This window comes from Pinus tabuliformis, chromosome 4_2 (genome assembly GCF_031772625.1).
Source record: "Pinus tabuliformis cultivar Carrire ecotype Pingquan chromosome 4_2, CPIR1, whole genome shotgun sequence".
Taxonomy (NCBI): Eukaryota; Viridiplantae; Streptophyta; class Pinopsida; order Pinales; family Pinaceae; genus Pinus; species Pinus tabuliformis.
In genome coordinates, this window is record NC_142304.1 from 892055409 (window position 1) to 892066638 (window position 11230).

The 11230-nt window shown below is 34.7% G+C and overlaps 1 protein-coding gene across 1 annotated transcript in view; it reads left to right on the forward strand.

The window, feature by feature from the left end:
- Positions 1-8179, forward strand: part of LOC149172569 (uncharacterized) — a 66987-nt gene extending 58808 nt beyond the window's left edge. The window contains exons 2-6 of the mRNA XM_089426375.1: positions 4324-4402; positions 4580-4641; positions 4831-6274; positions 6721-7715; positions 7836-8179. Coding sequence (XP_089282501.1) covers positions 4324-4402; positions 4580-4641; positions 4831-6274; positions 6721-7715; positions 7836-8179 — 2924 coding nt within the window. The remainder of the gene's footprint in view (positions 1-4323; positions 4403-4579; positions 4642-4830; positions 6275-6720; positions 7716-7835) is intronic.
- Positions 8180-11230: the final 3051 nt, after the last annotated feature.

Genomic DNA, 11230 nt, shown 5'->3' on the forward strand with positions numbered 1-11230 from the left:
GCGTTTGGCTTAGTCCTCTTTTTCTTCTCCTATTCCTCCATTTCCAATTGAATTATCGTACCTTTTTTTTGGCTCAAAGTCTTTTTCTTCGAGAACTTGATTTTCCCTTTTATTTCTTGTATCGCTCCCTCATCCTTCCTTTAGGTTGATCCTATTTGTTATGGTTCTTGTCTTATCTACTCTCTCTCCCCTCATTCTATAGTTTAGTGTGGAATATTTGTGGGATAAAAATGAGGGAGAAACAATAGAGCTCCCCCCTCTATGAGTTTGGATTCCCATCCTCTATCTTCTTAGCAACCCTGAGCTTAGATGGTGGCTCGATGAGCTGTGGCTCATTATGCAGAAGTGATTCCAAGTCACTAAGGTTGAAGAGGAAGGATGTCATGACCATTGATTTATCCATGACCACCATGTTGAAAGGGAAACCAGGCAATTGATCCTGGAAATTACTACTTCAACTTGGTGTTACCAAACCTACTCTATGGAGGCAATCAACCTTTATTAGCATATGAAAAATCTTATGGGAAGAGTTCTTATTTAACCGTGAAACACTCTTCAAAAGAACACTCATCTATAGGTGGAGGTTTTCCTAAGTGGTTTGTGAAAGACAAACATATTTTTTTTTCTTGAAAATTAATATAAAGTGTCTAACCTTACCGAAAACAATAATGAAAATAATTGAGCTAAGAGGGTTCATGGTAGAGATGTTGTCTTAAACATGTAATTACTTGTTAAAAAAATAAAATAGAAACATAAAAAACATGTAATGTGTTGTTAAACATTAAAAAAAAACATAAAATTCTCAAATCAAGTATGGTAGAGATATTGTAATGTCCTATTTAACATTTCAACTAGATTTAAATACACTAAAAATATAATTATAATTATAATTAATAATTAATTCAACCTATATCCATCTTAACTCCAAATCTACCAAACATCTAAAGTGATAAAATCCGTTGAAATTTTATCCCTACTAGAATTTAGTATTTCTAGACTTAAAACATTAAACTTTTGAAAATTATATTATTTTAAAATAAAATTATTTTAATAAAATATTAATATTTTCTATTTCTTCATAAAAAATAATTAAATTAATATTATACCATATTTTAGAAAAATTAAAATCAAATACATTTAAAAAAATTATAAAATAAATATTTACTAATTTCATCTCAAACAACTTTTATATATATATATATATATATATATATATATATATATATATATATAGATATATATATATATATTAATTCAATTATTTTTATTAATTTTTTTTAAATATATATTTTTAATAATATTATTATTAAAATCATTTTCTTCAATTTAATATAAATTCTATATGAACAATGATAAAATTTCAATCTAATAAATTTTGGTTTTTTTATTAAAATTTGATGATATAATTGTGGTGATATTATAATTTTTTATTAGCTAAAAGATATATTTAAATGAAAAGATATAATATAAATATTGATTATTGTTTATATAAGAGAAATGAGAGGTTTTTAAAAGTGTTGTTTAAATGCATGTTATATTTTGGAGTTTTCGGTAGGAGTGTACCAATTAGTTTTCAGTGAAATTTTAATTTTGTTGTTTAAAAGGAGTTTTTGATTATATATATATATATATATATATATATATATATATATATATATATATATATTCAATACCTTGAAATTTTTTGATCATTTGAATTCTGGAGAATTCACAATTCCAATTTATGATTTGAAGAAATCTCTACCAAATTTTAGACAAATTATAGTAGAAATTATGCAAAAATCTTCCTAAACATAGAAAATTTAAAATATACAACTTATAAGAAGTAATTTTTTTAATATAATATAAACAATGATTATTGTTTACATAGGAGAAATTAGATGTTTTTAAAAATGTTGTCTAAACACATATTATATTTTGAAGTTTTTGGTGGAAATCTAGCATATTTTTTTTCACTCAAATCTTAATTTTTGTTGTTATATATATATATATATATATATATATATATATATATATATATTCAGTCATCTCAAGAATTTTGAGCATTTGAATTGTGGATAATTTAGAACTCAAACTTACTATCATAAAAAAATCCCCACCAGCTTTTCAACAAATTATAATAGAAATTATAAAAAAACTATCCAAAACATAAAACACATCAAATATAACTTTTTAAAATATGCATTAATAAATAACTTGTGAAGTATAATGAAGTATGATGAGGAACATCTTGTGAAGTTTGATGAGGAAACAACACTTGCGGATCTTTGTTAGGAGGTGGGCAATGACAACAAGACAAAGGTTGGCTTAGATCTCATAAAAGGTCTTCTGGGTTCTCATACCTTATCTACTCCTCTACTCCAACATCTGCACAATAGAGGGATGTTCCTTTTCTCTCATATTGTCTCAAATAGGGTTTCATCTCTACATATTCAATCTTGGTTTTGGGCAAAAGACATTGAACTTTCGTTGTTTTTGGCTACAAAATGGGATCTATACATTAGACAGGTTGAGACTACTGGGATTTATCTCATTGAAGAGTTAGACAGGATGACCGGGGTTGATAATACTCACCAGAGCCAAATTGCGATCTATGATGTTTATAAACAGATCACCAATTCACTTTCAACTATTGAGGCACCTAACTAGTTGCATAAGATATGGAAGTGGGAGTTTCCATTAAAACTAAAATGCTTTGGATCGCTGGCACTACATGAAAAAATGCTCACCTGGAGTAATCTCTCTCTTAGAGGCTACTATGGTCTAGACATCTGCCTATTTTGTATGCTTAATTCAAAGGATGTTTCTAATCTCCTTATCAACTGTCCTATCATTGCAGAAATCTGGCATTGTGTACTTAATATATTTTAGTTTGATGGGCATTGGACACATCTCAACTTGGAGGCTTGTTTCAAATTATGGTTTACTACTCAACATGAGTTATGTTCCTTACCTTTTTACATCATCTCGGGCATATGGAGTTGCAAGAACAACAAGCTCTTTGAAGGTGGACATTAGACAATTTGTATTGGCGATCGCGACATATTTTTCTGAGATAGGTCACATGAAGCATGTTTACAAACCAAGACAGATTATTACACAGGATGTTTGGCAAAAGTTTCCGATTGGTTTCTTTGATGGCGCATGCACAATACTCATTGTGGATGCGGAGCCCTCATTGTTAGGGAACCTGGACAATTTTTTCATTTTTGGTGGGAAAGTGGCATGGGTACCAATAATCAGACATAAATCATTGCACTTTGGGGTCTCCTATACTCGGCTCAATGGCTTAACATCAAAAACATACATATATTTGGGGATTCAAAAGGCTGCATTGATTGGATCAAAGGGCTCAATTGTTTTCAGCTTCCAATAATGTCATACTAGATGAAGCACATTCATTATTTAAAGTGCTCTTTTCCTCATATCTCTTATGCACACATTTTATGAGAGCGAAAGAACACTACATATATGCTTTCCAAAAGAGGTATAACTGGAACAATTGAGATCATCTACTATGCCTTATGCATTCAAGACCATAGGGTCAACTCTATAACTAGAACAACTGAGATCATCTACTACGCCTTATGCATTCAAGACCATAAGGCCGACTCTATAACCGGGAACAACTGAAATCATCTACTATGGCTTATGCATTCAAGACCATAGGGCCGACTCTAAGAGTTTTCATATTTTCTCATTTCTCTGATTTTAGATTTTGACATGATATAGATAATATGCTTCTTTGAAGAAGTGTTTATTACTATAATTAGGATATTTCTTTTGAAAAGATCTAATTAACATAATGTGAGTCGTAGGTTTTTTTTAGTTTTTAGTTCCAACTTGCCACTACAAGTGATAGTGATAAAATATCTGTTCATATGAAAAATAAAAAATCAGAAAAACTAAAATCCATTTATATGTACTCTCTTTACTAAAATCCATGTATATACTCTCTTTTTTATATATCTTTATATATAAAATATAGCGTATTTTTCTCCTGAAAAAACAAATAACTCAGGTCTTTACTTGTAATTATTTGTCTTCATACTCTAATTAATGGTCTTAGAAACTTACTGGTCATGGTCGCGTCACGCTCCGCCGAAAAGAGAGGAAAACTCGGAGATGGACTTTGAAAAGCGAGAAATACTCGGAGATGGACTTTGAAGGCGAGAAATACTCGGAAAAATTTGCGAGTGACGATTTGCCCGTAACATAGTTACAAATTCTTTACGACGGTTAACATCGTTCATTAAAATTATAAAAAAAAATGTGAGAATCGTCAAATTTAACTTTGCTCATGTTTTCGTTTTTAAATTCCAGGACCTGTGAAGGTGTTTTGCAATTCAGAAACCCTGGGAAGGACGGCAAGAAAACGAAATTCCAAAACCTGCGATGGACGGTATTTCTGTTGAAAAATCGCTTCATATTATTGACTTGTGTTTTTCTTAGCCCTCGACGGCTTTGTTGTTTTATGCCCACCACATACATATATATATACGCGTATCTGGACATTGATTTCGGGTATCTCCGGTGAACTCACGTTTACTGTTCTCAGATGGTTCTCTTTCGACTGCAGGTCAGCATCTCCTTCTCGTTTTGTTCTTACCACGCCTCTTCATTTCATTACAGAAACTATTGGTTAGGTTTACACCATCTTGGTTTTTCCCTGTCTTAATTTCATGATTTTAGATTCTAGTTGTTGGACCTGTTTTCTGTTGCAGTGACAATAACGGCATTGTCAATATAGTAGCTCATTCATCCATTAGAAGATGAGACTCCCAAAACTTGCGTTGCACTTGTCTGTTTTCCTCCTTGCCTTGTTTCTAGACCCATCATCTGCTTTCCCCAATTCTTCATTCCATGGAGATGCTGCAGTGCTTATTTCAATGAAAGAAGAAATAATTGATCCTCATCATGCATTAGACAGCTGGAGACCCTCCAATTACACCACTCATTGTTCATGGAGTGGCGTCCAATGTGACCGTACGGGTCAAGTGGTGAATCTAACTCTCTCTTCCATGGGTATTTCAGGCCCATTCCCCACTCAGGTCACAAATCTGCGAGCCCTCCTTTCACTAGACGTCTCCGGAAACATTCTCAATGGAAGCCTCCCCTCCAACCTAACGAAATTGAGGAACTTAGAGGTCCTCGACGTCTCTGTCAACAATTTCTCCGGGCCATTGCTACTGGACTTGAGCTATCTTGATCTTGGAGATAATTACTTTTCGGGCAGCATACCTGGTGAGTATGGGAAACTGAAAAATGTAGAATATCTTGGATTGGATAGAAATAATCTAGGTGGTAGATTGCCAGTAGAGCTTGGAAAACTGGCAAATTTGAAAGAGCTTTATTTGGGATTCAATGCATTTGATGGTCAGATTCCTCCCGAGATTGGGAATTTGAGCAAGCAGCTTGTACATCTCGATATGTCCCATTGTGGTGATCTTAGCGGTGCAATTCCCTCTCAGCTTGGTGGTCTGAAAAATCTGGAAACGATGTATTTGATCTCCAGTGGCCTCACTGGTCCTATTCCTCCTCAGCTGGGGAATCTTTCGAGATTAAAAGTCATGGATCTAACCTATAATAATCTCTCTGGCGGAATACCCGTGGAATTCTCGGAGCTAAAAGAATTGAGAACGCTGTCTCTGTCCGTAAACAGACTAGATGGCGGGATTCCATCTTTCGTTGGAGACTTGCCAAATTTGGAGAATTTGTGTCTTTTGAAAAACAATTTCACAGGTTCCCTCCCTCAGCAACTCGGCATTAGTGGAAAGCTACTGGAAGTGAATGTTTCTTGCAACAAACTAACTGGTCCCATCCCTCCAAATCTCTGCAAGGGTGGAAGGCTCGCGAAGTTAATTATAGAAAACAATTTATTCTCCGGCCCGATTCCTGAGTCTCTGGGCGCATGCAAATCCCTGAATACAATCCTCATGGGGCAAAATTATTTGAATGGTTCAATTCCTGCTGGCTTGCTATACTTACCCATGTTGTTTTCAATCCAATTGCAGAACAATTATCTGAGTGGGAGTATACCTGAGAAAAAAAATAATGTATCCTCCAGGCTATGGTGGCTGAGTATTTCCAATAATCGTCTTAGTGGCTTTCTTCCTTCGTCCATTGGTAAATTATTTGATTTGGGATTTCTTCTAATCGATGGAAATCAATTAACAGGTAATGTTCCGCCAGAGATTGGGCAATTGGAGAAGATTGAACATATCGATATCAGCAAAAATAGGCTTTCTGGCAAGATTCCTAAGGAGATTAGTAAGTTATCAGATTTGCGGCAGCTTCTCGTAAATGGAAATAAATTAACAGGCAATGTGCCGCAGGAGATTGGTCGATTGGGGAAGATCGAGAAGATTGATTTCAGCAAAAATTGGCTTTCTGGCAGGAAAATTTTAAGGATGGAAAATTTTATTGAAGTTTAAAAACATTGGCGAATCTCCCTAATCCTAATATACAAATTATAAAATGTTTATTGATATATTTGTAAAATTATTCAAATTTTTAATGATTTATATATAGTCTCTATATAATGTTGGCGATTTTTTAGGTAAAATAATTTTATATTCTAAAATTTGGGCGAATCGTCTTTTATAAAAATTGGAAATTGGCGAATATTTTTTTGGAAAAATCATGGAAAATTAGCCCACTGGGCAAAGATTAGCCCCTAAAATTTTCCATGCTTTCTGGTATGATTCCTGGGGAGATTAGCAACTGTACTTTTCTCCATCACATTGATCTTAGCCAGAACAAATTCAACGGTCCCATCCCATTGGAAATCACCGCAATGAATCTGTACTATCTGAACCTATCCAGAAATCGCTTGAACGGAAGCATTCCCAAAGAATTGCAGAACATGCGTAGTTTGACCTATGTGGATTTTTCTTATAACAATTTTTCCGGCCATGTTCTCGAGGGCAACCTGTTTTCACATTTCAATAAAAGCTTGTTTGCAGGGAACCCCTACTTATGCGGATCGCAATTGGGCCGTTGTGGGTTAGCACACCTCGAGGTTGGACTTTTTTCAGGTCTCTCAGCTATGGTATTTTTACTCTTCTGCTCTCTAGTGTTAATTTTTTGGGCAGTCAAATCCAAGGCAACAGCCATCAAGAAAGAAAACGACGCCAGGTCCTGGAGTATGACCGCCTTCCACGATCTCAACTTTGGGAGTGGTGATGTGTTGGAATGCATCAAAGAAGAGAACATCATCGGCAAAGGAGGAGCCGGAGTTGTGTATAGAGGTATCTTGCCCGATGGCCAACAAATTGCGGTGAAGAAATTAATGGGTACTACAGCCTCTTCAAATGATCGTGGTTTCTCTGCAGAGATCAAGACACTGGGAAAAATCCGCCATCGGCACATAGTCAGATTGTTGGCCATTATCTCCAACCACGACACTAATCTTCTGGTGTATGAATACATGACTAATGGAAGCCTGGGGGAGCTGCTTCATGGAAACAATGGCGGACATCTCTATTGGCAAACTAGATACAAAATCGCACTGGAAGCTGCTAAGGGTTTGTGCCATCTTCACCATGATTCCAGTCCGCCTATTCTTCATCGCGACGTGAAATCCAACAATATTCTTCTTGACTCGAACTTTGAAGCCCATGTTGCAGATTTCGGACTCGCCAAGATCTTGTGTCATTCGGCTGCCTCAGATTGCATGTCTTCAGTGGCAGGTACCTTTGGCTACATAGCTCCAGGTAAATTGCTGTTTCCAATTTTAGTAAAGGGTCGTCTGAAGTTTTTACTGTGCATAGCAGTTATGCAACTTTCAATCTCATTTAATACTCAACGAAACTTTAAGCATTGAATTTACACAGAGTACGGGTACACACTGAACGTGGACCAAAAAAGCGATGTGTACAGCTTCGGAGTCGTCCTGCTTGAGCTGCTTAGTGGCAAGAAATCAGTGGATGAAAGGGAATATGAAGAGGGCATGAACATCACAGGGTGGGTGAAGAAGACAACCAGTTGGAAAAGAGAAGAAGTTATGAAGATCATAGATCCCAGGCTCCACAGCGTTCCCAAGGAGGAGGCGATGCATATGTTGTTGGTGGCTCTACTCTGCGTACAGGAGCACCCTGCACACAGACCCAGCATGCGGGAGATAGTGTATATGCTCACATACTTTAAACCAGGCGAGAAGTTTGACATTCCGGTATGAGGAGGGAAAGAAATGCAAGATGTCATTGTCCATCTCACCTAGCAAATCAAAGGTCGGCATCCTCCCTCTGTCTGAGATGCTCGTCGCCCGGCCTGGTAATTGCATCACATGTTGTAATGGCAACACGGTAAGTTATTTTGTAATAGGAACCAGTAAAACAGTAGCCTAGGAAATAATAACAATGAGAAAGCATGTAAATCTTGGAGGCTTGTACCCCACATCCAAAAGTATGGTAAAAGAAGTTTCTAAAATTCACACATATTGCTCAAGCTCTAATATAAATTAATAAAAGAAAAAAACAATATAATAAACTTGTTATCCAACATAAATAAACAAGTTAAAATATAAATAATTATAAAATACAATTAATTATTTTATATAATTTATTTATTAACTTAAAAATCTTATTTCAAAATAAACCACAACTATTTAACTAATTATCTATTTTATTATGTTTAAATTTTATATTAAAAAATATGGGAACATATTTTTCTTAAAACAAATTTAAATAATAACATAATCTTACTTTATTATCTCATATATCTCATATAGTTTTACCTATTATCAAGGTTGGAATTTCAAAACAAAGTTACTCGTCAAAATCAACAGTTTTCACACTTTCTTGGCCAGTTTCTTAATATCGATAGTTTTGTAAAATTTTGAACTGTATTTGACAGCTTTGTAAAAATTTGACGTTCCAGTATGAGGAAGGAAAAATATGTAAAACATCATTTTCCATCTCACCCAGCAAATCAAAGGTCGGCATCCTCCCTCTGTCGAAGCAAATAATAAAAACCACCCTTTGCCGAAGCAAATAATAAAAACCACCTGTGACATGCTCGTTGCACTTTGTGTTATTTGTTTGTTATTAGTAATTGCAACACATGTAATGGGAATGTAAGGCAGATTGTAATGGGAACCCATTAAAGCAGTCGCCCAGGAAATAATAACACAGAAGAAATATGCACAATGTTGTTGATTTTTTTTTAGTGATAATTCACATTTATTTATTTCATATACAAATCATAATAAGAATTATAAATATAAAACATGTTATCTATATTATAATTATCAATGCAATTAAATAACTTTTTAAAGTTCTTTTTGCTTAGTGTTTTTCTGTCAAAAACTTCTTCACTACTTGTAAAAATCCACAAGTTTGTTGAATTGGTACCAAAAGTGGCTTAGATTGTGGCCTTCAGGAACTAAACCTTTTGGAGCTTGGTTAAACAACTAGAAAGCATGTAAATCTTGGAGGCTTGTACCCCACATCCAAAATTGTGGTAAAAGAAGTTTCTAAGATTCACACATGTGCTCAAGCTCCAACACAAATTGATAAAAAAAATAGCAAGATAATAAACTTGTTATCCAACATAGATAAACAAGCTAAAGCATAAGTAATTATAAAATACAATTAATTATTTTATATATTTATTTATTAACCTAAAATCCGTATTCCAAAATAAATCACAACTATCTAATTAATTATCAATCTAATTATGTTTAAATTTTATATTAAAAAAATACACAAACATGTTTTTGTTAAAAACAAACCTAAATAATAACATAATCTTACCTTATTATCTCATAAGGCTTCACCTCCCATGTTTACTTTAAGCATGGCATTTTAACGTGTATAGTCCTCTTTCCTACACATTTTCATGGACTAAATTTGTCAACCCTAAAACAATTAATTTTAGATATGAGAAAATTTGAGAACTAACCATGATTGTAAAAAATGATCATGGATTGCACCTCAAAAGCACTGACGTGTGGTTGAAGATGCAATGTAGAGAAAACCTATGACAGTGCCACTATACCAAACATCCACGATTGCATGATGTGGTGCTCTCGGAGTAAGAGTTGTTTTTAACAGAGAACGTAGACACAAAATTGAACACAAACACACAAGCTTAGATTTCATATTGCTAAATAATGATTTTATATATGGTGATGAAGGTTCTTGAATGCCGGTGGTGATGGCTTCCTCAGGAAGCTAACTGAACTCTTGAAACCCTTTCTTGAACTCTCCAAGAGAAACCAGAAGAAACTAGACAAAAACTAGGCAACACATTGAATGCACACGGTGATTGGAATTAATGTTTTCCAACATTCCCCCTTGATTCCAACCATATGAAAAACACAAAAAATACACTATAGCACAATACATGAGACACTGTAAGCATACTCTTAATTGACATGCTTGTTGGTCTAAGTCTCAGCTAAGCTTACAACATAATTTGGATTTTCTACAACACACGATTTAATAACACATCTTTCATTTTTGCCTTCTTGCTAAAGGGTCCATGCTTGTTCATTTGTTGATGCAGTGTCATCTTCACCTTTCTTGCTTCCCTTATGAGCTCCTTCAAGTGCTCTTTTCTTATGTAATTAACAACCTCTTCTAGATTGGAATGCAAGGCAAGATCCCGAACAATGAAAACAAGATAATCCAATTCATGCTCTCCCCACTTTACATGAGGAGCCACCAAAATGCAGTCATCTTCGAACATGAGCGACCTATGAACAACATCCATGGTTGTATCCTCTAATGTGGCAGCCATCTTAGAAGTAAATCCAATCAAATTTCTAACAGTTGGGTTTTGGGAAAAGCAAGTTTTTGTCTGAGTGATTGCAGGATCATGTGAAATAGACTACTCAACAATAAAACCATTATGTTTATCAAATAATTCTTTAGACTAAAAAATACTACCGGAATAAAAAAAATTACCTGGCCCAAAAATACTTCCAAATGGACTCTCTGAAAAAACATCATCGAAAAGATTCCTATCAAATATTATCGCATTCATTGTCTTCCAATAAGACGGATGACTTTCTACCCTATGATTCACACCAGAGACCTCAAATTCGTGTCGGCCAACAGAGATTTGCAACACAAGTAAATGCCACTTAGAACTCAACAACACCACATAAAATTTTGAGACCAACTGTGGATCAGCAGAGACCAACCAAATTAGTGGAATCCTTCAAGGATGATATCCTCACAGAGGCATCCAATCAGCAGCAACACCCATGCACTTAGCTCTTGTG